Raw genomic sequence first — 26,557 nt, 5'->3', positions numbered from 1 at the left:
CTTGAGTGTCTGAGCTTCAGAGAGCAAGTGAATGTGCAGAGTTTGACACCAGAAGGCTGTTGACACCTTCATCGCTGGAAGACAAGAAGCTTCTCCGTGAGCATGTATGTGTGAACATGACTCAGTGACCGCAGCAGTTTGAAAGCCAGTGATGGTCCAGTACGCAGAGAAACCAGAAGTGGGAACCTGAATCCTCCAGTGCACGTATGCTGAGAATGTACCTCTCAGTGAACAAGGAGACATCTTGTATAATTTTTTTAACTGCAGTACTAACTTTGGATGTTGGAATAGTTATCAAATGTTCGCTCAATCATTAAACCTTAGTTACTACTTACCTAACCCTTTCTGTAGTAACCTAAACCTTAGGACATTAATCTGAACCTAACTTTAATCTTAACCTCACTGTAGCCTCAACCTAACCTTACAAAAGGTTTTCTTGCTAAAATGTAATGGTATATGTAATGGGACTTGCTTTTTGTCCCCAGTAGGAAGATAAGCCCCCCCAACACACACAAAGGCACACACAGATACACAGACCGTGTAGAATATTAACAGTAGGCTATATTAATATATAATTTAAGTATTTATATGACTACAAATTGAAACCACATGGGTCACTTTGTTGGAGAAGTAGCTAAATGTAGATTTTATACATTTTTATTTTGTATAATTTTATTTTTGGGGTATTTATTTGTTTAAATAATAGTTTTTTGTAACTAATATTACCCAATGCCAGCTGGGATTGGCTGCAGCCCTTTAAGGATAAGCAGTGTAGATAATGGATGGATGTTTTTCTTCCCTTAACATTTCAGTGAACATCACAAGTCCCACTTCAGTGTAATTCCTGAGATGAAAAAACGACCATTTTCCAGCAGATATTTCAACTGGTGTTAGAATGAAAACACAGGAGTAATTAATTACTTTAATTAAGGCTGCGATGAAATTAGATGCTCATAATGTTGAACACAGGATTAATATTGGTCCGTGACCAGTCACTTACCTATGTTGTCCAGTAGGTAGTGCTAGCAACCCACAGCATTCAACATCCAAACATCTGATGAGTCTACACTCTCAGCTACACTGAATTAACTCATGCCGGTTTCTACATTTGATCTGATTTTAAATAAATACTTTACTGCATCGGTATTCCTGGAAATCCTGTTGTGGTGTGTACTGGATTTCGTACCATTAAAATCACATGGGAGCCCATCTGCATTATGAACCAACTGGAGGATTTAATTATGTTGATGTAATTTCTTTTCATAAAAATTGCAAGATACTATCACATTTTCTTATGAATATTTTAGTAAACTCTTAAATGGTCCACTAATCACCCACCCAACAAAATATATTCTGTTTAGTCAAAGTGCAGATGCATATTATATTGTGTTGGTTCAGCTACACAGGAAATGACTATCTGTGAGGATAATGGTAAAATAATACTATGATGTTCGGTACGACATATGAGTTTTAGTACTGCTGTTTACACAAGAGTATACTGACAAAAGTGTGAATTGTGAAAGTGAGTTGTGAATAGTAGCTCAGGTTAAAATTAGTTTACAAAAGCCATAAGACTGCGATGCATATAATTATAATTTCAAGTCAACCTTGGAATGTCATACTGCTGTGCATCTGCTTCATGTGCCAGCTCAGTCAGACCCGAGACCTTCGCTCTAGTTTCTTTTCTCACTTATTTGGTTGAATAGCCCTTGAGATGGTAACCATGGTAAACAAATAGGACCAAAAAAGGTAAAGACCTTTACACATAGTAAAAGTAAAGAAATGATGATCACATCAAACCTTCTGGTGCTACAGTCTTTGAAATTAGAAACAAATCTCTCTCTTAGTCAGACAGATCATCATAGTGAGTTGAAGAGAAGCGAATATATAAATAACATGAGACAAGGGGTCGTACATTAGGTGTATCTGTAGTTGCTAAATACCTCAAATAAGCAAAGCATGGTAGAGTTAATTTGTAGATCTAATGATTATGCTTTTCACTGGAATAAAATATCCCAGTAAATTAAAAAAAATCCCTCATTTAGTGACCTCGTCAAAATAATCATCTTCCTGCTCTCGGATAATTTCCCTTCTGTGTGCACAGTCCTCATTTTAAGTACACATGCATCACTCTTCAGTATAATGTAATAATATGAATGAGAGGATGAGGGTAATGGAAGAGGCCCGAGGTGCTTTGTTGTTGTCAGTGGCACATGTGAGGTCCAGATTATATTCAGAAGTTTTTTTTTTTTTTTTTGCCAAGAGGCTGAATGTGCATCAGGGTCTGACAGACAAAAGCATCAGCGTGAGGAGGTGGAGATTGTGGCTTTAAGTTCCACCTGGGACCCCACTGAGCCTGGTGCACCACATTCGTGTTGAGCCGGAACATAGCGTTCCTATCTGACATCTGAAAATGTCTGTGATTACAACCACTTTGGCATCGGCAATAAGAAAGGTAATGAGAAAGGCCTTTCTTTTTTTTGGTGTGAGCAGGGTGTACCGTTGGGCATGGAGACAAGGTTAAAGATTCAATTGAGAAAACAGTATGTACTACACGTCCTTACTTGAAGTGTCCCGGTCAAGGGCTTCAGGCTGTTCCAGTGTCACTCCGGTGACCCTGCCTCTCTCACCCTGCTGTTAAAGTGTTTCTCTCAGAGAGAAACTGTATAGGGGGAAATGATCTAATTACATAATGTGCTGTGCAGAGATCACATCCTTTACTCAAATGTTAATTAACATTAATGCTTAACTCTCTGTGAAGGATGTTTCAAAAGGTCAGGAAATCATAAGACTTCACCATCACCAAAGTGTGGACAGATGTGCTATTTCTTTAATGTACTAATTATCATCTCCACTAATGTGTTGTAGAATGTTAAAACTATCTTCTGTAGCCTAATTGTGAATCCTGGCTTCTCACTATCTTCCCTGTCATATTTGAATCCAGCATTTAAGCGTCACCCTTCAGCCACACACCAAATGCAATAAGCAAAACCTTTAATAGTCTTCCTGCACGTTCCCCTTGGGTGTTTGTTTATGGCAGAGGGATATGTCATTGTCCCCCCAAGGTGCTGAGAATATGACTCATGAGGATATTATTTTCTACCTGGGACTGATTTTCATGAGGGATATCAGCTCCGAGCTACTGTACGCAGTGGGGCTTGTGCGCGGTGATCAGGAGGTGGAACGTGGACTAAAAGCATTGCTTGTGATGGATACCTTCCCTCACTGATAATGGAATAATGAATGGGGGAAATCACACAATGCTCATTTGCACATAACCTTGCTCCTGTGAGAGCGTGCGGTGTCAGCAGGGGGAGCACCTGGCACTGTAGTGTCGCGGCAGCACAGCATCCTGCATGTGCTCCCTGACCAGAGGAATGAGTTCTTTTAAAATGGATAAAGAGTAACATCACTATGTCAAGTTACACTCAGAAATAATTTGTGACAGATTATATCTTCTTTGAAGCTGCTGCCACCATGCTTGGCTTCATTACGTAAAAAAATATTTTGTCCCATTTAAAAGGGTGTTTTTATGATCTTATAACGCATACATGCATGATTTCACCTTCTTGAATGCACAATTAAACAAAATTATAACTTATTTAAAACCATATTTCTATTATGCTATATTGAATACATTCATAATTTTAATCCATGTAGTAAACAAATGCATAATCAAAACATATTAAATATGACCAAATGGGGCTTAGACTTAAAGGTGTTTTAATATTTATGATAAATAGGGTTTTTAAAATTAATGTAAAAACAAAATAACCTACTTAAATCGTGTTAACTTGTGCATAGCACGTGCATTGAAAGAATAACCCTTGAAGAACGTTGTTTTTCTATACATGGTATCTATGTTAAATGCGATTCGAAGATATTGACACATATGTTTGATATGTATTTTGTCTAATCTGCAGTGTGCTGATAAAACCTCATGCAGAGGATCCTAAAAACTATTAGACTACATGTGTCAATAAAGTAAGCTGTTTTTAATTTCACGTCCCCATGAGCCCCTGCAATAAACAGGATTTTAAAAAAAGAGAAAGAAAAGTAGGCTTGGCTAAATTCCCTGAACTCCACTAATCTACACATCATCATCTCCTTCCCTTTTCCAGACGCTATCGATCAAACTGGGGCTTTACGTCAGTATTGATAACTTTGCCAAAGCAAAATCAGGTGCAATTGTCCAGTTAATGTTGAGGACGGAGGCGCGGACACACTTTGCTCTTTTGACTTTTTTTCCTCAAACCCGGGCTGTTCGCCAAAAAAATACAGCGTCTACTTTTTTTTTCTTTTCCTTCTTACTGCAAAAAAAACATGTTGTCAGACTTGTCAAACATTTCCGTGGACTCGCGTGTCGAGCGTGTTCGTGTGTTGTTTTTTTTAAAAGTGGGACCAGTGATCGCTGTTTAACGAGGGGGGAATCCAGCCCACATATTTATTGCAGCCGCTGAAAAAAATCTCCTCAATATCCCCCAAGATGGCCGCCGATGTAGGATCGATGTTTCAATATTGGAAGAAATTTGATCTACGGCGGCTTCAGGTTAGTGCTATTCTCACCTTTCTCGGCTTATTTTCGCAGCGGTACGTCCCCTCGACGTGTCCCGCCGCCTGTCGACTCGTTTTCGGGGCGAACGAGCCGCGGAAGCCGGCGTTGCTTGCATTGATAGTTATTAGAAATTGATCCTGTTCTGCCTTTGTTCAGTTCAATCATTGATCAGCGGTGGAGGGACCGCGGAGCAGCAGCAGCAGCAGCAGCAGCCTGTGTGTTAGCCTCACCGATCTGGGATCAGCACCGCGGACAGCACTGCCGTTTACACCCGCTGGCTTTTCTCCTGCTTTCTGCCTTTTCCCCTCCGCTGTCCTCCAGCAGCACCGGCGCTCACACGCACGGAAACTTTTTAATGCGCAGGTTCTTGGACGTAGCCCGTAACTTTTTCACGCAGCTTAATGTTTTATGCGGTTTGTGTCGACGGACGCTGCGTTCAGCCGCCGCACCTCTCGGCAGGATATAGTCCCACTTCGGGGCATGTCGTCGTTTCGCGTGTTTTGCGATCAGACAAATGCGCGCGTTGTGAAGTGAAATGAGAGATTTGTAAAGTTTATTCAGCGGCCGTTAGCCGATGCTAGGGGACGTTTCCGTGTGTGTAGGCAGCGGGCTGGCTGCTCTCAGAGCAGCGGGAAGAAGCGGGTGTGAGTTTAAAACCCAGACTGTGTTGTGTCGCTGACATGCTTGTGTCTGCTAACGTGGAGGATGTGGCAGGTGAGCGGTTTGTTTGTATCACATCCATAACATACACACAGACACACACACTGTCCGGGTACCTAGCATGTCCGCTCCGTGTGAGCCTCTAGCTTAACCCCGCAGAAAGTTGAATTTATGATCGCTCGCAAGGCTCCTGAAGGCGAAACGTTGAAATGAGGGGAAAAGCTAAACGCTATCTCCGGTGTCCACCCCACCTCTTCCCCTCTTCTTCCCCTCTCCTCCATCCTCTCCTCCCGGATCCGCAGAGGGCTGCTCGGCCCGGGGAGCAGAGTAGCGGAGGAGGGGGGGGGGGGGGGGTGTAATTGTATTCCCCGCTAATGTTTGTAAATCAGCCTCGGCCGGCGCAAGGGCACCGTCTCTGCCGTTTGACTGATGTCCTGTAACATGAGGGGTGACAGGAGCATGGCAGCCCGGGCTCCTCGGGAAAGCACCGCCGGAGAGGGAGAGCTCGTATCTGCTGCTGCATGCACGGCTCTCCGTTGTCTCGCTTGTTTCTGACCGAGCGCTGCCCCGGCTCCCAGCCGCCGGACACCTCTCTCTCAGCCGGGCAGGGATCCAGAGAGAGAGGGGTTGGAGGTTGGAGCTATTGTTGTTGTTGATGTTGTTTTTGTTGTTGCGGGCTTCATGTAGCGTCCTCTCCGCAGGCTCCCATCCCTTTCACCCCGGCTCCACTGGACCGTGTAACATTTCTGATAGATGCATGCGTTCAAGGTTTTTCCATTAAATGTGACGGACTAACTTGGGAGCTGCATCTGAACTGGCCCTTAAGGATGCCTGAGCTATTACCCAGTGTCATGAGCAGTGATCTACTGGTTTATAATAATAATTCTAATTACAATAAAGGGCAGCCTCCAGTCTGTAATCAATATAAGACAAACAACAACTGATATAAGGAAATATTCATGATACCTGCAGAAAAGTGTTAACTGATGCTTGTGTTCCATTTGATGAGTTTATCCTCACATCAAATAGACACGAACGATACACTTTGAAATCCCTTGATATAGAGGAAATCATGGTATGCCATCTTATATAAAATGGATAAATAATTCCAACATGGAATGGAAATCATCTATAGATTTACCTCCGTTGCACAGACTCTCATACTTCTATAGTAGTTAAACCATAAGTAAACCACTTCTTGATCACCTGTTAAATCCTGCAAACTATTTACTTTGTATAACTGTCTACTTGTGGAAATACGTGTGTATTAGTCTCGGTTTTAAACTTAACCCGTAATGCACGTATGGATTTGATAATAACTGTGGTTGGGAGTATACATTGAGTTTAACCTCAGTGATCGGTTGTGTAAAGTGCTCTGTGTGTGATACTTTCTGAACCCGTTTGTTAGGGTTGGTCAGAGTGGTGCTGCTGATCCCTTCACACACGTTACAGATGTGTCGTAGCACACGCCACACACGTGTTGAAAGTGTTAAAAAAACTCTGTATGTCTCCACTGAAACCGATTACTATTTCACACAGCCAGCACGGATCTGATCACATTATCTTATTGACAGCGGCTCTGGTAAATATTCTCACTAGCCGCTTGTTGCAACCATGCCTGTAGCTTAAATGTGACACCCTCTGCTACATGTGTCTGAAATCAATTAATTCACTTATTTCTCATTCAGTCATGGTGGGAACCGGTTGCTGCCCGTGTAAAATCATCGCAGCTGTGTCACCATATATAATAATATTTGTACTATATCTGAGGACACCCACAAGCTATATATATGAGCAGTTCACTCTGTAACGTTGAGGTTCTTATTACGTTATTGTATCAGAAAGACTTGAGTTTGCAGTTTTTTTTCTCTCTGTGTGTTTGTGCTGAAGATTTGTGCCTCCGAGTTGAACAGGATGAATAATTCACCTGCAGGCTGATGAAAAGAGGGCAGGGAAAGTGCGAAGCGCTGAGGTGGAGTGACCTTGGTTCCCGCTGGCTGCAGGTCACCTGGCCGTTGCTGTGGTAATCATTCACACCAGCCAGATGGCATTTCCGTGGGCGAGCATGAAAAGGACGGGTCAGGGTTTGTCCTGCCAGGTCCTGCCAGGCCCAAAAACAACTCTGGGCCAATACGGTACCCGGAGAGAGAGAGAGGGAGAGAGAGAGAGAAAGCGTGTAGGAAGACTTCGCAGAGCCAGGTGATGAGAAGGTGTGGACCAGGTTGAAGTACAGTTTGATTACAGCCATGTATGTTAGTTTTTTCTGTCAGTAGAAAGTTTTAAATGGAGCATTAATATAATACCCTTATCACTACCTTTTAATTGGCCTTTATATACAGTGAAAAGGGATTTGCATGGATGTTATCCAAGCAGTGCAAAAAGACTTGTCTTTGGAAAACTTTGGCTACGTGCCTTTTACTACGAGCTACTTTAATCCCTGTATTGTTTTTAGGGATGTCGCAATGCTGCGCTCATATGGCGAAATAATGCCCCGCTGAGTTGTTGCCATTTCCATTGCCTTGTTTCCACTCTCTCTCTCTCCCTCTCTCTTCCATGCATCTAAAAAGGCAGTGGGCTTTTAGATCAGGAACAAAAGCTTGTGATTGTACTACATTTAGCATGACTCAGTTGCTCTGGTGTCAGCTCTAATCCACACACAGAGACAACAGTATTGCCAAACAGTGAAATTGCTTTGCAGCCTGCGAGCCTGGCTGCCTCCTCTGCCAGCCTGCTCTGTGTGCTGTTTGCCAGTAGCTCCAGACTTCCCTCCACACCCCACAATCCCACACACACACACGCACACACACACACACAAACACTAACCGTGCAATCTCAAATTGCCTGTAAAAAATCCGTCGCTGTCTCCCTTTCATTCATGCTTTCATTTTCGTGTTTGTTTGTTTGCCGATGCTGTTAATGCCACATGCATCAGTATAATATCATTGTAGCGGCGAGTAAGTCGGTCCAGAGTGCCTCGCATCTCTTGTTCTTTCTCATAATGATCGTGTCATTTCATTCATATGCTGTGATAGATATGAAAGGCTTTGAGATTGACCTCCACAGATGCTGCTGTATGTGCTCATTATCTCATTTTTCTAAGATTTGTCTTTTTGTTGTCTGGCCTTTTCAAATCTTCAGCAGATTTAAGCTCTACATCATCGTAATAAGCATTGGTTTGAGTCACGCGTTGCCTCTCATATAAACATTTCTTAACATGCTTTCATTATTACCACTTGTGTGAATAGATGGGTGGGACGTGTCTGTCACGGTCCCATATCCTTTGGTGTACCTCTCTCTTCCTTTGACAGTGACAACAAAGCAAATAAGAAAGACGGCAGCTTTTACAAGACTATCTGGGGCAAATTGAGATGTGAAATCCAGGAGCCATAACCCCGATACGTAAAACGCAGCGAACATTAGAGAGCGAGAGGAGTGAAACAGACTTCAGCATTAAGCTGTTTAACCTCTCTGTGTAGCATTAGTGGTAGAGACTTCAAAGCAGATGCTTCAGCGTTGGAAGCAGAATGACAAATGGGTTTAGAGACAGCTACGGTGAGCATTCTCACAGGAAGACTAGGCCTGTCATTAATGTCAGCTTAATCACTTTGACCTTCCTTCAAGCAGATTTCCATACCTATCCAATCATTTTGCTTTGGTTGTGCTCCTGTTTACAGACTCCTGTATGTGCTGCAGTTTGATAAGCGGCGGATGTGATGATGTTTTTCGTCGGTGTCTGCGATTGTTACTTGAAATGTTGTGAAAGCTTTCATTTTATGAACTCATGATGGTTTGCTTCACACAAAAAGTGCAAGAAAGATATATTTCCTACTTATCCTCTTGAGGTATCCTGTCACGTAGATAGTTTTAGTTTTACTTTCCCTAACCTCTACATTGATACAGTACTAGTAAATGCAATTTCCTTTTCTATGTTCACACGTTTCAAAAAGCTGCTGCAAAAGTCTTTCAAGAAACTTAACCTGTTCCAAGACCTTAAGGTTGTCTATCTCGGTATCCCTCTGAAATTAGACATTTCACTGATTGGCTCATTCAACTTGTTACGGGAGGAATGTTAAAAATACGCAATCTGCTAAAATAAACTGTAACGAGGAAAAATGACCAAACGTGTGTCCAAAAGAAGTAAAAACATGATTTACTCAAGATTTTTTTTTTTAAGATTTCTTCCCATCTCAAATCATATGAGTCGCTAAAATGACCAAAATGACTGAGTTCTAGGAGATAGCCGTATAGGGCTTAGATAACGTACCACGTTTGTGGATCAGGGATTAAAGTTCACTGGCCTACCGGTGAATAGTTTTCATTGAATTTAGTTTCTATGAAAAAAATGTCCCCTCTGAAATCTGTTGCTGTTGTTACAGGGACCTTGCTTATCTGGAAAAAAGACGTTTCTATTAAATGCGACAGCTTCAGATTTATTGGGATTGAGTGGATATCTCAAAAGATCATTTCACTAAATCTGATTAAATAAAACAGAATCTATCATCATGACAAGATACAGGAAGAATTATGTGAGGAAACGCTTTTGGAATTTGGGTAAGCTGAACCCGAGCAGCTGTAATTGTTCACATTACACGGTCATATTGCTGAACAGTTTTGATCAGGATTTGTTGTGGCTAATGAACGCTAAGCTGTCATTGTCCTGCGTTGGTCTGCAGCCCTAAACCTGCCTCAGTGTTTTTTCCAAGGCTCGCTCTTTTCCCGTCTCCTTTTATGAAGCGCTGTGCCAGAAAAGCAGCACCTCCACTGTTTTAGCAGAAACGCCCCCTTGGTAGTTGACAGCGCTTCATATTTTTCATAGCAGCGCGTTCTCCGATCTGCTGCCCCTAGGCTGTAGCAATTGCTTTGTAGGAGTAAATAACCAGCTTTAACAAAACTTCAGGGACACATTAGTCTGCTGGAGGATGGCTCCATGGTGGTAGGGCAGCCTCCTCTTCCCTCACAGTGAGGCAGGCGGAAGCATCAGGAGGAGAGAGGTAATGGCTCATCGGCATGGGTATGAAGCTGTGTCCTCTCTCCCTGCTGACAGCGGGTCCCCTGCCCAGCGAGTTCATATTGAGCTGCGTTTCTCCGCCGTGGCCTTGGCTTTATTTGTTTTGACTGTCTGACGCCACTGCAGACGTATTGAGAACCAGTCGTTTCTTGTTCATTTTACCAGGCTTACAGTGACTCCCACTGCCCTGCCCCTCTTAGTCTCTGTCGCGCTGTCTCTCTCTGTCTCTCTCTCTCTCTCTCTCTCTCTCTCTCTCTCTCTCTCTATGCATGCTGTGGCAGCGTCAGGCTTTCAGTGATGGGGTTTCACTTGCTCTATTTCACTTCTTTATCGTTTCCACCTCATTGACTGAAAGTATTCCCTTTCTTCCCCCCTACTGTGCGAGTACCTGTCTTTTGTGTGGGTGCTCTAATGTCGGTTGTCATGGGTTAGCATGGTGTGAAGGGTGCTCCTGGGCCCGGCACGCTCGTGAGATCAATGCTTCACTAACCTTCTCCAGGTTGTCTTCGGGGATCTCAGCCGCTCTCATTATGTGCCACTGCTCACAAGTGTGTTTACCAGACTGGGGGAATAGTAGTCCTGTGCATGCCACCCATATGTAAGACCCATTTGTCCTAATTTAAGTGGGAAGACGGGAGACCCAGGAACGACGGCCTCTTGGCGGTCTTTTGAGTATTAAACCAGCATTTGTTATTACTAAGCAGATGTGCTCTTATTTGTCAAAATATTACAAAAGGTGTGTTATAGCAAAAAGCAGATGGATCAGGCGTGTTGTGTTCGATGGTCTTGTCTTTGTGCAGCTGCTACCCCCACACAGTTAATTACTCTCTTATTCATCCCCAACAATGGGAGGGGATAGAATAAATCTGAGCCGCGCACTCGCGCTTCTTCACCAAGGAAGGTGCAGACTGGGACCCTAAAGCGAGCGAGTGGCTTCAAGAGGTACAGTTTATCATTTTTAATGGAGAGGAACAGGAAGTGGAGACATGAAGCTGGGGCTCTGTGATTTATACGCCGCCTCAGTCGGGGGGGGGAGAAGAGAGCAAGTCTATCTCCCTGTCCACACCTCCGGTTCACAGCCGCTTTCGCCCGAATCATAACCTCCTCCACAACACAGAATATACAGTCCCGGGGGAACAACACTGCTGGAAAATTTGCAGATCCGGCTATACAAAATTTGGGAAAAAAATGCGCTATTAATTAATTATCCATTATTAATGTCAGCATTTATTTATGTTAACACACTCAGTCTAATGAGTTATCGCTGGTATGTAGCAGGTACGGTATTAACCTAAAATCTGTCTGCATCTCCCCACTGCCTCCTGTCTCTCTCTCTATCTGGTTTGTTGTTCCCTGAAAAGCCCTGTGATGTCACGCCTCCATTGTCACCTGTTCATTTACTTTCGTAGTGGAGGGCATCGGGGTATTGATTAGGGTTTGCAACTGTGTTAGGAGCTCTGCCGGTGTGTAATATAGGCCTTGAGGCTATTCTGTCTTTCCGCTCAGTCTCACGAGTGCTTTCCAGACCTTGTAATCTTAATTAAATATGCAACTTTTGATCGCAACAGGGTCACTATTTTTTGCATTTAAATGTGGTCACAGACTCTCCCCCCCCGCCGCCTCCTAAGCGGAGAGAAAAAGCAGACATTTTGAATCTTAATGCAAAAAAAGAGAGGAAAGAACAAAGAGCTGAATAGAGTCTCTCCTTTTTCAATTCCCCTTGTTAGCCTCCTGCTGCATTCCCCCTATAGTTTTTTTTCAATTTTTTTTCCAGATGAATTTTATGATATTTTCCTTCCCTCCCCTCGCTAACTCTCTCCCTCTTTCTCGCTCTCTCTCACTCCCCGGCAGTTTTCCCCAGACAGGTTCCACAGTGTTTTAGAAGGGATGGATTTAATTGCTCTGTGGGGATTGGTTGGCTGTGCCGGGCTCGGCTGTTTAATTAGTGTACCCTGCCGGGATTGGTTTAATGCTTCATGATCTTGAAATTGTCTGATTGTTCAGCCCTCTGGGGACTCTCCCTGCCTACGTAGGCCAGCAGGTTTAGCTAAACATTGCTCCAGGCTTCTGCTGTATGCGGCATGAGGAGGAGTGTGCCTAAGGAACTAAAATTTGGTTGGGGGGTGGGGGGGGTCAAGTTGTATGACAAACCAGGGGATGTATACGTGAAGTGGACAGTCCTCTGGGTGCTCCTGAGTGCTTGACTGCAGGATATCTGTACAGACCTCACAGGAATGTTTATCCGTGCAATATTTCATCTCAGCCTGACGCTATATGGAAATAATCCAGTTGACTATTAATGCAGTACCAATATTTAGTCTGTGATACAGTGTTTCTTTATGATAAGCAAGCATATGATTTGTAGCTGCAGCCAAGAAAAATGATTTGCCATGCATGTGGTTCTGTGCTTGGCCCGCACATTTTTCCACATATTTGCTTGGCTGTATGAATGGAGGTCTTGTAGTTTTGCAGGAGCTCCTCATTCTGCTTGCTTTTTGCCGACTTGATTCTGAATGTATGAGGATCTTTGCTGCGATGGGGCCGTCTCGATCTTCTCGCAGAGATCTCTGAATTATGTGCTTGGTCACCTTGAGTGAGAGGAGCTGGGGAAATTACATTTGTGTAAATGGGTGCAGGGTGTGTCTGCCCCCCCTTCTGTAGCCTTCCACAGGATGCCCTTGGTTTGGCTCAATCATGGCAGCGATGTTGACCTCAACAGTAAATGTGCTTGGCATCAGATCCTGGATAAGGGACGAGCGTGCCTTGTGGTGGTGCAGTCCAACACAGATAGTACCTATCGAAGGCTAAGCGCATTCCGCTTCATCAGACTTATCAAGCCCACTCAGTCAAAGACATAAATCTCTAGTGGATGATAATAAGAACACCTTCCTCTGCCTCTCTGCCTGGACTTTATTATGGGTTTGTCCTCTCAGTGAGTGATGCCTGGGTGTTCCGGTGCAACAATGATTACTTTTTGTCTGAGAGCTTTCTCCATTACCAATCCTCCAGGTAGGTGCCAGGTTCATGTATTCTGCTGTTGTTGACTGGATCATCTGCGTGCACCCAGGGGGTCATTTTTTTCTGCCTGTGTTTACTTCTGTGTTTACACCCTCACTGACACCAAGGGGTTGCACGTGATCACCAAGGTGATAGACCACATGGCAACTGAGCTGCTCTGAAAAGGAGAGTCGCACCCTGAGCTTCTTTCCCCATCTCTCTGGGGGAGTTGCCCTGATTACAGAGTGACTTTGTGCTGGAGTTGAAGACCCTCTCCAGCTGTTGGGGTTGTTTGTGCAATGATAAGGGGTTGTGTAATCAGAGTTGGGTTGTGTAGACAATCTGTTAATCTCTCTATTATGAATGTTGTGCAGCCACTTTATGTCGGTTAATTTCATCCATCTGTTTCTGCGCTTCCTTTTAATTTAGCCTTAAATAAAAGGAGGACTACTAGAATATAATGTAATATCTGAGTCTGGTCAAAAATGCTATTCTGGATATATTCTTTGTGCTCTGTTATTTTTTAAGGGGGAAGCTCAGGTCAATTGCGGACCACGGTTAAAGTCAACAATGTTGCTCTTTCATAAATAAGCCCCAAGACTTAATATTGCAGGGCTGGTTCTCCTTCAAAGATAAAAATATTATTGCATCCCATCCCCCACTGCCTTTTGGGCAGGGTGTGAGTCCAGCGTCCGTCTAGACGTGCGGCATCATTAACCTGCCGCGACCTCACCCCCTGATGAATTTGCTCCCATATCCCCTGCAGCCTAGCGTTAGCAGCCCTTCTCCAGTCCACTGGGAAATGGGGCTCCTCTGGACTGGCCATTAGAGTAACTAGCCTCTACTGGTATGCTTTAATAGGCCAAGTGGCCGGAGCCTCACGCAGACTGCTGAATAATTCATACCGTCTGGGCCATGTCTAGTCCCGGGGCGCAGGGGGATGTGAACTGGGGAGTAGGGTGCAGGGGGTTGCATGGAGGTGCAGGGGTTAATAACAGGTCTGCCTCTATGTCAGCAGCTGCTCAGCCCTCTCCACCCCCAGAAAAACGCACCCAACTCCACCCCACATATGAAAGAATCCTATTCAGTTGATTAGATTTTTCAAAATGGATCAATTTTTAATCAGCGGAGCATCTGACTACGGTCAATACCATTGTCGCCGGGAAGACAGTTGCTGGACAGCCGTCTTTATTTACAGGAATGTTTGTTTTTTACTGTATGCAGATGGGGGGGCAGGAAACGACAAGCTCAGATCACTGCACCACTGCAGTCCTTGGCCTGTCCAGGCAGGGGTCTGGACTGTTCATGCAACAACAACAACAACACGGCCAGCCTCCATCAAGGCTGCAGCAAATTCAGTGCTCGCTGATGGTGCCCTGTAGATCATCAGTCAAAAATATTTATACACATCAGTGCAGAAAGGTGGATTAGTGTAATGTATTTTCCTGTGCTAACGTAGGTCTGTCCAAAGAGACTTCTCTTACCCATTCGCATCTGCATAAGTAGTGAGTAGGAGTGAGGAGCCAACAAACTGGCTGTAATACTGCCATCAAAATTTCATTGGGCTGTAGGGAGACCCTAACATGTTAAATAATGAGGAGCCCATAAACTTAATGTTCAGAACCTCTCTGGAACTGCTGACGACGTCTAGTTATGACTTGATACGAAGGCAGAATTATGAGGAGATAATCCCTCCTCAGTGTGGTCGTCATTTTAGCACATCTGGTTCTTAAATACTCAGCCACCAAGAGTTCTTTGTGTGATCACTTTCAAGATCCTGCTGCGTGAAAAGATGGGGATGAAGAACTTGTTTACGGTGGGCTGCGTTATTAATCTTTAGGGTACAGGTGACATTTTCAAGACAAATAAACAGTGTGGGACAATATGGAGAAGTCCTGGAAACTGTAAAACTGTACTGCAAAAAGAAAACAGGGATGCAGTATATTTCAGCCTGAATGCATATACAGATCAAATGCATGCATATACAAAAACACTTTGAAATATATATGTTCATAAAAAATTGAATTGGTAACGTCCTTAAAAAAGAGTAAAATGTTTAACTTGACAAACACAAATGTTGGGATATATATACTGTTCCACCCTGATGGGGTTGCATAGATTTATTGCAACAAAAGGATTTCTCAAATAAAATTAAAATATGAACCTACTTGTAAATATAAAATATCACTTTTTCCATGCTACTTGAAAATAGTTTTCATGTCACCCACGTACCATAGACAGTAAAAGCTAAACTATCATCTCATTTTTGTCGGCTTTAATGGTTCCTCTCTGCACATGCATAATAAAAATAACAGCAATAATAGTAACTACAAGCAGAAGTACATGTGCTGGAGGGGTTGATTTTAAAATAACTATTATGGAGTTATAGATATTGATTTGTAGCTGCTTACGTTTTGAATTTCACAGAAACAAATTTGATATGGGATTGGTCTTTGCCCCCAAGACGATGAGGGGTCAAGTTTTAGAAGAAAAAAAATTTGTGTACCGGATGGGCAATTTTTAAATTTGTTTTTATTTATGTCAGTACTGAATTCATTAACTCACATGCCACATCCAAAATGGATTGGCTTAGAGCAGATAAATTACATGCTGTACCAAAACCCATTTATAGTCTTGAGTCACTCGAACATAAAGAAGATGTATGCAAATGTATCAATGTGTAGAAGAAGGCTGGTGAAATTATTAATAATTGCCACCATGTGCAAAATGGTGACATCATGAGACATACAACATAAAATAAATACACCAGCATGATGTTGTCTTTGCCTGATTTTGGCTTTATTGCAACAACCCATTTATAGTACACTCTCATAATGTCACATACTTACATATTGACTTATTGACCTACTGGTGTATTGACATATTGACATATCAGCATATTGACTTATTGATTTATTGGTTATTGACATATTAACTTATTGACGTATTGACGTATTGACAAATTGGCGTATTGACAAATTGGCGTATATGTTTTGATCTGATGTTATTTATTGCTGTCCTAGCATATTGACTGCAGCGGTTGACATAATGACATATTGAATGACACCTTTCTACATTGACATTATGTTGGCAAATTGCATTGACATACCATAATGACATTTTGACTCTGTAATATAATGGTATGCTTGCATGCAACATGTTGACATTATTGTGACAAAATGGCATCATGTTGGCATGATGCCATACAGGCAGAATAGCATTTTGATATATAGATATAATTACGTGTTGGTACTTTGTTCTTTGATTCCACTGTGATTACGTTCCCTGGTCTCTTCTGTTTAAGGGCAACCCGAAGCATAAATAAACTAACATTTGTATCCTTTATAAGGTACGAGTAGAACTCAATAATGATAATTTCCTTATTATCAGTGAAGAGGCAAACCAACCAAATGGAGCTAAAATTGATGGATGAATTATATATATACAATAATTATAATATTTTTCACATTACGTCACTAGTCTAATCTGTGGGCTGAAATACAATTTCATCTAAATTACATTACACTTTCATAAGTCTAATGAATGAGTTATATTACATTTATTCTGTGTAGCTTTACTTTTGATTTATAGTTTTGGTGCTCCAGTTTTTCCAGAGTGAAAATAGATGAAACACCATAATAATAATAAGAAGAATAAGATGGTGTAACTTGTAAGAGAGGCTTTTATAGTGATCAGACATGACATAAACCCTGTTCTCTGTCTAATCTTCCCTATTAAACATCAAACTTATGCAAAAAGCAGCAATGCTTTCACCAAGGAGTAATAATCAGAATTAGTTGAATCTTTTTTGCTGCAGTGCCATTGGGGTTGTTTTCCTTCTTTGCTCTCTGATTATAGAACTGTACAAACTGGGCGAGATTTTGAATTCTTAGTTGATTGCGTGCCTCTAGCCATGCACATTCTCTGCTTTCCTCCCCAGACCTCCCTCTCCTGATAGCCTCCTTTTCTCGGGTACAGAGGGATGCAATGCACTTCATATACAGTTATGCTGAATAGGTGCTGATGTATGTTGAAAACAGTTTTGCAGGTGCCTTGTCAAATTGTGCAGTGGATAGGCAGTAACACAATTCTGTTTAATATGCTATCAATCAGCCAGCGAATTCCCGTTTGTACATAAAGTATTATGAGCCTGCTCCTCCCAAGACTATCATGACAGTGCCGGTGTTTAGCTGCTCTCATGTCCTCCAACACTGTGTCCCTATTGTCTGTTTGTCTGTTTAATATGCAAAGGTGGTCATTCAGGGAGTCATTTTGGACCAGTGTAAACGAATCGGCAACAATGATTAGCTGGCGCTGCAGAGGAAGTGTCCATCATTGTGTTCGTGCATTTGGAGACCATCACTCCTCCCTCAGCTCATCTCGCCGCTGCTCTCTCAGCTTTGCGGAAGATGCCCTCTGAAAAACACCCAAACAGCACCAGAGTAAATATGCTGTAAGTGGAGTTACTTAATGGGGAGATTTTGCATGCTTAATTGCGAGTATGGATCGCAGGTCCATTAAAAGACATCAGTGTCGTGGAGTCCAGCATACAGTTTGAATATACTTGAGATGGATTGATCCATTGACTTCCTGGCTTCTATCTGAGAGTAGTAATTAAAACAACAAGCGCAAAAAAACATTTTGAAGATGATTTTGAAAAACAAGAAATAAAACACGGTATGCAGACAGTCCTGTTCCTAATGCCGGACCTTTTTGTTTGTTCAGCGTATGCAAGCATGCTTCAGGGTGGCACCGTAGACATCCTGAGGGAAATATCACGCTTATTTATTGGAGCCTTTTTAGCCCCAGCTCAATAGCAGAAGTCTGACGGCTGGGTTACAGAGGGACTATCTGGCAGAGAGGGAGGTGGAGGAGGAGCTGGGCCTGGCGTCAGCCCCACTGACAAGCTCTTATTTACCGTCCAGATCTATGACTCATTTTATGTACCTAATCGTAAAGCACTGAGATTTATCGGCATTAACGGGACAGTGGGGAATACCCCAGGAGACTGGCAGATCAGCTCCCCGCGACGGGCCTCAGGTTCACTGTACCTGGTTCAATACGCCATCACCTTCTGGGAAGTGGTGTTGGAGTCCGGATGATAAAGTCCCTTTTTCTGCCGGATATGGACAGCTGATAACTCATCTAATAAAGAAGATGGTCATAAACATTGGATGGGCTAATGGATGACTCTGTGCAAATTAATAACCGCTTATTGGTCAGGTTCAGTGACCTCTTACAAAGCAGTGGCTGACTGGGCTCAGAGGTAGATGACCAAACCTAAAAATTGGAGGGGTGGTGACATGACATTGCTCTTGTAGCTTTTGGTATCTAATACATCCCTCTCTTTAGCTTACCAAATCCTTGTTTTTGAAGTGCAGTTGAATGTTGTTGGTTTATAAATAATGTATTATCTTCAGGGCGAAAAAATCCAAAGGTTGACATCCTCGTTTACCATCATTTTTCCCCATGTCTGCCACTTTAGTAATGGCAAAGGGGGAAGCGAAAACAAGAAGGTATTATAATGGTTCCTTTGTTCTGACAGGAGTGCTTTGAGAGCATGTTTTATATTCCTACTGAAAATTAAAATTAAACTTTCATTGTTGTGCATGCTGTTTAATCCAATAACGATCTGATGTAACAAACTGCTGTAATATCTCTCAGCATACTTAATCGGAGCGGACTTAGCCCTGTCACTTTACATTAACCTCTGCTGCAACAGGAGAAGGGCTTCACTAATCTGCCATTGTTGCGTTTGGCAGTTTGTAGCTAGTGCAAAACAGATTTGGCAGTCAGCGAGAAAGTAAAGGCTTTATAATGACAGCGAGGCCTCTCCGCTATTTGAGCTAATAATGTCAAAATCTAATAATGCGGTGGCCCTTGGAATTAAATGAGAGGTGCATGGGTGGGAATAGCTGTGATGTGGAAAGGCATTTCTTTGTGGGGGGTGGGGATGGGTGGGTTGGGTGGGGTGGGGGGTAAGCCATCCCACCCTCTCTCATCATGTCACTTACTTTTTAGACTGCAAATTGGTAAACAATTTATTCCCTAGTGACCTTTTAAATTCTCTGTGTGTGGGCATTTACAGTGCCTTGCATAAGTATTCACCCCCCTTGGACTTTTTCCCATTATGTACTGTTACTAACTGGAATTCAAATAGACTTAAATAAACTTGTTCCCGTTTGATCAACAAAACATGCATAGTACTTTGGAGGTGCAAAATAAATTTTATTGTGACACAAACAATAATGAGAACAAAAAAGTTGACATCTGTTGGGTGCATAAGTATTCACCCCCCTGTGTCAATACTTGGTAGAACCCCCTTTCGCTGCAATTACAGCTGCAAGTCTTTTGGGGTATGTCTCTACCAGCTTTGCACATCTAGAGATGGAAAGGTTTGTCCATTCTTCTTGGCAAAAAAGATGAAGCTCAGTCAGATTGGATGGAGACCGTCTGTGAACCGCAATCTTCAAGTCTTGCCATAGATTCTCTATTGGATTGAGGTCTGGGCTTTGACTGGGCCATTTTAAGACATTAACATTCTTTAATCCAAACCATTCCTTTGTAGCTCTGGCTGTATGTGTAGGGTCATTGTCCTGCTTGAAGATGAACCTCCGCCCCAGTCTCAAGTCTTTTGCAGACTGCATCAGATTTTCTTCAAGGATTTCCCTGTATTTGGCTCCATCCATCTTTCCCTCTATTCTGACCAGTTTCCCTGTACCTGCTGAAGAGAAGCATCCCCACAGCATGATGCTACCACCACCATGTTTCACTGTTGGGATGGTGTGCTCAGGGTGATGGGCAGTGTTGGGTTTTCGCCACACATAGCGTTTAGCATTGAGGCCAAAAAGTTCAATTTTGGTCTCATCTGACCAGAGCACCTTCTTCCACATGTTTGCTGTGTCTCCCACATGGCTTCTGGCAAACTCCAAACGGGATTTTTTATGGATCCCTTTCAACAATGGCTTTCTTCTTGCCACTCTTCCATAAAGGCCAGATTTGTGGAGTAGACGACTAATAGTTGTCCTGTGGACAGATTCTCCCACCTCAGCTGTGGATCTCTGCAACTCCTCCAGAGTAACCATGGGCCTACTGGTTGCTTCTCTGATTAATTTTCTCCTTGTCCGACTCTTCAGTTTGGGTGGACGGCCTCCTCTTGGTAGGTTTGCGGTTGTGCCATATTCTTTCCATTTTCTTATGATGGATTTGATGGTGCTCAGAGAGATGTTCAAAGCTCTGGATATTTTTTTATAACCTAACCCTGCTTCATATTTCTCCACAACTTTATCCCTGACCTGTTTGGTGAGCTCCTTGGTCTTCATGATGCTGTTTGTTCAGTAATGATCTCCAACAAACTCTGAGTCCGTCACAGAACAGGTGTATTTATACTGAGATTAAATTGCAGACAGGTGGACCCTATTTACTAATTATGTGACTTGCAAATGTGACTTGTGAATGCAATTGGTCGCACCAGATCTTTGTTAGGAGTTTCACAGTAAAGGGGGTGAATACATATGCACTCAACACTTTTCAGATTTTTATTTGTAAATAATTGTGAAATCCATGTAATATTTCCCCCCACTTCCAAATGATGCACTATTTTGTGTTGGTCCATTACATAAACTCACGATGAAATAAATTTTAATCTGTGGTTATACCATGACAAAATGTAGAAAAGTCCAAAGGGGGTGAATACTTATGCAAGGCACTGTATGTATGCCTACACACTCATTGAATGTATGCCTTGTGTTCCATTTAAATAAAAAACGCATAGCTGTGAGGAAGTTGTGTGAAGTAGTGTACCACACTGACGTCTGCAGTCATAATTGGATGCCTTTGTGTTAACAGGATATTTGGTCCGCCAGGAAGCATCTGAACAAGGGACCTAAAGAGTTTGAGCTGACTGAGTGACCTCACACTGCTCAGCGAAGCAGCATCTGCAGCGTCATCAAATGACTTGACTCCTGTGCCCCCCCTCCCCCTCGTCTGAACGCAGCCTTGTAACTTAAAACAAGAAGCTGATTGGTCGCCCTCTCAGCTTCCCCTCATCGCCTAGCTCCTTTGTGGATGAGGTCTCAGCCTGGGAGATAAAATAGCAGTTTTTCCTCATGTGCTATGCCATTTTGTCAGTTTGACTGTTCCACTTATTCAGTGTTTTGTGACTTGCTGAGCTTGAGGGGATGTGAGTGCCATTTCGCAGCCAGATCTGAGTTGTGTTGATTGAATTAGACAAAGTCGGAAGATAATTAAGAACCGCAAGGCGCTGCAAAACTGTCTGCTTCCAAACTGGTGAAAATGAGACGCTGCCACATCAATGAGCTAGCTGGCTCTGCTTGATGTCAGTGGTGGGTTATATCACTTGACACCCTTACCTCCTGGTGCTGGAGCCAGTTTCCTCCTTTCCCTTTAATGTTTCTCCAAATATGATTAATCACAAGCCGTAAAACCGGGCTTCTGACAGTGCACCGCGTTTGCAGAGCTTTGTTTGTTTCTTTCACAGTAGAAATATGATCCTCAGCTGCCAAGTCTAGTTTATGGCATAAACACATCTCCAAAAAGGTGTGTCTTGGAGTCAAATGGGAATCATAGCATGGCCCACGACATCGTCTACTTCAATTCTACTCTAACTCTGCAGGTGTTTTTGCATTTCCGTTGTGTGAGTTTTCTCTCTGTTTTCAGTGTCGACCTCCTGATATACCTGAATATCTCCTTTTTTAACATCAGAGTTTTGTCTTAATTACATTCAGTTCTGCACATACATTTAAATCCCTTCCCACTACACTCAACATTCCTGTATTATTGAGACAAAAGGTGAGCTACTGCTAAGTGCCACTACTTTCCAGCAGTTAATTAAGTTTTTTCTTCGTTTAGGAGACACATAATTTTTCAAGTAAGACATTAATGAAATTTTAGAAGAAGGGCTCAGACTGTCTGATAATGAGCTGGCACCTCATGTGCATTCATGCGCTTCTCAACCTTTCTCTTTCCATTCCACCCTTTTTATTTCCCCCTCTATTTTATGGACGTTGGCGATGGTGGGGCTCCTCTCTCTTTCCCATTGCTGGATAGGTAATGTAGCTGTGAGGTTAATGTTGAGAATCGTATAGCTTAGGCACAATAAAATTGACACCGTGAGACATAGAGAGGTATGTTTATGGTAGCGCCTCGCTATGTGTCTGCCTTTGTGTTTGTGTGAGCCTGAATGTGAAAGAGGGGTTGGGATTGTTCGGAAGCCCCCCAAGGGGGCTGGACTGTAGGCTAGCAGGGTGGGAGCGTAGTGGACATGGGGTGTCAAAGGCTAATTTTCAAAGCCACTCACGGGCGCTCATCTCTCACTGTGAAGTGGCAAGCGTGGCAAGTGGCTTGCACGTTGTCATGGATACCAAAGCATGGGACCCCAGAGGATGGGGAGCGGGGGACGAATGGCTGCCCTGTCTATAGGATTCCTGTCAGCCCTTGCTTGATAGATGGCATTGACGGATCATTTGTCATACTGTAATTGTTCTCAGCAAACACAGAATACCCACTAGTATAAACAGTAGTGTGCCGCTGGGCTAATAAAGCGGGAAAATGGAAAGGGATTCACTGATCCACTGCCTCTTTCACTTAAAGAGACAATGGCTCTGTTGTCCAGGCAAGGCGGCCTGATTAGAGCTGTGAGGGCTGAGAAAAAGCCTGGCTGAGAGAATAAAACAAGGCAATCATAAAGCAAACGGCAGTCACTTCTCTGTATCGATGTGGCTAGGCGGGGGTGAAGTCTGTGAGAAGTGTTGACAGCTGAGGGAACAACAGGAGTAAGTCTCGGAGTGATTCGTTTTCTCCCCCCTCTCTATTTGGCCAGGGAAACGGTGAGGGAGAATGCTTGTCCAAGATAACAAATACAGCAAGTGCAGATGCATAGCTGGGACTAGGAGCTCTATCTGCCAGGCTCTGAGATAGCCAAGAGCCTGAGCCGGGTACAAATGACTCTGGGTACAAAGGTACTATTTGTTCACCCTTGTTTTGGTATGGGCCCTGTGTCTCTGCTATTACTATTGGGATTGACCCGGTGCCATCTCTCTACTCGGAATGCTCTCTCTCCACCGCGGCTTTGTCCGAGTAGGGGCGCTCAGACATGCGTGACTGTCAAGGTATGTACAGGACATGACCTGGGATTTCTAATATGAACTGGAATTAGCCAAGCTCCTACTTTCCACTTTCCTCAGTTGTGTTTCTGTGAAAACCTGGAAGAAAAAACCACCTTCAGGAGTTACAGATTAATGATAATGGCAGCGAGCCAGGGCAAGAGCTGGACACAACAGTTCAGAAGTTTATCAGTCATCCAAATCCTGGGACGTCATCAAATTAGATCAGACTCGTCAAGTGTCCACACTCTTCCTCACTTGTTTGCTCACTTCATCCTGGGAGCATGTCTCTCTGTAGTACAGTTGTAAGTGTTTTCATGCAGGAGGTGGTTGTGAGGTGTTTGATGTGTTGTTGACTAAAGCGTGTGTTGGAGGGAGGCCTGGGTCCTGCAGCCTGTTAATGCTGTGTGCCGAAACGAGCGGCCGTGGCACTCTTCGTGGAGCACTTCACCCCTCTGACTGTACCCTGACACTCCGTGACACCTGGAGCACTTTAGGCTGACCCGGCTACTCACCTCCTGTCTGATGGACAGATTAAAGGACCATTAAGCATAATTACTGTTTCAGTTGGAGAGGCCAACTCATCCTGTCAGAAATGGTTACAAATTGCTGCAACTCTGCCCCCCTGTATGAATTTCATTACATTTCGCTGCTTTCTTATTTCAGCAACTTTGGGAGTTGACAGTAAAAACAGGTTGGGAAGGAAACTTTTTTTGTTTTTATTAGAAAACTGTATTTTCACAGTATGAAACACTGTGTGTTTTAGCTCCATATCAGTTTTAATTAAATACCCCTGAAAAGCCTGTCACGTGACCACTCACATACACTGAGCATACATGTGCCGGTATGAACAGGAAAGCATACATGAGCCCATGGAATCGGAAGTTATTGCAGATTGCTTGAATAATTCCTCACGTCCTACACATGTAAACAGCTGTATCGTTGCAGAACTAAACAACAGCTGTTAGCAAAGACAACAGGGTCAACAACACTTGTAATTGATTACGTCTGTTGCGTTCCACCCTGGTAGCTGAGGTGAAGGGCGCGGTCACATATGCAAATGTTTCAGTGGCAAATAGTCACTTCCTTTGCTGAGGAAAATTGCAGCGTGGCTTCGTGTGGACTTCAACTTAGGTGAACTTTGACCCACGATATTTCCTTGACATGTGGGTATGTGTGACCGCGTCCTATTGCCAGTGGTTTTCTTCCAGAAGAGGGTTATGTGAAAGGAGCCTTTTGAATCCGCGAATGCTACATTGTGACCGAAAAGACCCAATGAGCAAGCAGTTGTGTCTACGTCATTATCGATTTGTCGGTTTGCCCATCCAGACGAAAGCTTAGCCCCCGAGTTTTCAAACTAAAACAGGGCAAACAGGGCTTCTGCAATGTTCTAAAACTCAGTCCGTAGCATATATGATACGTTTTCAAACGAAAACGTGTAGCGTGGAGCATAAGACTGAATTTGAATGAAGGAAAAGTAGCTTGCTTTGTAATATTTCCAGTATCATGAATCGGCGGTTCTAAGCCAATCAAAGTGAGCCTGATGATTGTGGAGAGGAGTGTGACAGGTAGTTGATGTGATCTGGAGGGGAGCGGTGTGAGTGTGTGGTCTGCTGCGCTGTCTGTCTGATTATGTAAAATGTGGTGAGGTGGTGTAACACTGGCTGGCTGTTGCAGTGGTTTGCCAGCTCCAGAGGGCCTGTTGCCAGTTTTACATGTGCAGCAGTGCCTTGTAATGTTCTCAGCTCTGTATCCATAAGAAAACCCACACTGCCGCCTCAGGGAAATCGGTCGATACCATCAACCCAGCTGGAGGCCACGGCGGCAGACTGAGTTTTCCCATTTTTACATCAACGCTGATGTTTATTATGAGATCTCCCTTTACTGTAACCTGTAACCTGCGCCCCCTCTCTTCTTCATTTGGCCAATTATTACACCCATGGTGAGAACAAACACTTTCCCTACTTAATAATTCACATCACTTTCATCTGATACTCAGTTACCATGGGCAATTTAGTAGTTGAATAATTTTGTGAAAAATTCATTTATTATCGCTGTGCGTTATGAATCTGGAGAGACGGAGAGTGGAGTGGTGGAGGATTTTAAATTGCGTCTGTGGAGCGAGGGATCCAAGGGTAGGTAATGTGTTCTAATGTTCTCAGCCATATGCATTGTTTTCAGGGCTCATCGGTTTTACATCGATTCCCACTGAAGTGTTTAATTGCATCATGAATATGATCTAATTCTGTCCTTTTCACCGAAACTGGAGCACTCTCTGCAAATGATGTACGGCCTTGACAGCACCACATCAGGATGTATTTTATATGGAATGTAAATTATAGTGTTAAATTAGCTTGGAAAGATAACTAGCTGGCACGGGGGAATGGACTCAACAGTTTAATTTAGTGTCAAAAGGCCGTGAAGGGATAAATCACCTCTCTCTCCCATCACTACTATGCCATATTAGGCTTTAATCATTCTCCTTTTCTTGTAATATCACTTGTTTCTCACCGCTGCCTAAGGAGCTCTTGAAAACTAAACCACATTTCTTACAGCATCAGTTGACGGCTTATAGTTTGAGCATATATATACGTTTGTCTTTCACTAACTTTTCTCCATGAAATACACTTAATATAACTTTCCCCAGAGATCCATAATGGCGCCTGAAGACCTGGAAATATGGAGATCTGGATTTTTTATTTTAACAGCAGCAGCATTTTTTTCATAGCTCTAAGAAAGAAGAAAAAACAGGTGAAGAAGTGCAAGGCTTCATGGTAGAGTATTTTAGGTGGAGTCCTCATGGAACACATGAAAGCCATTACGTAGGCTTTGGCTTATAATAAGGATCTCTCCCCGTTTCCTGTCCTGAAGGCTGGAGGGTTCGTCTGAGTGGCCTTGCCATTATCTGGGGTTACCCTCCATGACCCTGACAGTTCTCTGTGCCTGGGAGCACCACTCTTGCAGCCTGGTCTATCTGAAATGATTGTGTCCTTGACAACAACTAGAATAGACCACCACCTGGCCAAGATCTGGGTTTTAATGTGAGAACTCACTTGGCTTTGTATTCCCAGAGTATCCGCTGTGAATTGACAATCATTTTAATTCACCTCTCATTCCTTTGGACGGCTGGATGGACGGACGGGGGGGGAGAATGGAAGTGCTAGAGGGGCCAGAGGAAACTCTCAGGTGACTGAACTACTGTGCAGCTTCACA

The 26,557-nt window shown here is 43.3% G+C and overlaps 1 protein-coding gene across 5 annotated transcripts in view; it reads left to right on the top strand.

Annotated features, from left to right (window-relative positions):
- The first annotated feature begins 4,334 nt into the window (after positions 1-4,334).
- cux2b (cut-like homeobox 2b) overlaps positions 4,335-26,557 on the top strand; it is an 86,530-nt gene continuing 64,307 nt past the window's right edge. For 2 of the 5 annotated variants that reach the window (XM_053421561.1, XM_053421559.1), the window contains exon 1: positions 4,335-4,549. In XM_053421561.1, coding sequence (XP_053277536.1) covers positions 4,487-4,549 — 63 coding nt within the window. In that variant the 5' untranslated portion in view covers positions 4,335-4,486. Of the gene's footprint in view, positions 4,550-4,955; positions 5,270-22,651; positions 23,351-26,557 lie in introns of those variants that run through there. The other 3 variants (XM_053421558.1, XM_053421557.1, XM_053421560.1) reach the window with 2 other exon arrangements.

The sequence above is a fragment of the Pleuronectes platessa genome, chromosome 4, assembly GCF_947347685.1.
Source record: "Pleuronectes platessa chromosome 4, fPlePla1.1, whole genome shotgun sequence".
Taxonomy (NCBI): domain Eukaryota; kingdom Metazoa; phylum Chordata; class Actinopteri; order Pleuronectiformes; family Pleuronectidae; genus Pleuronectes; species Pleuronectes platessa.
This window is presented reverse-complemented; position numbering and strand designations above follow the sequence as displayed.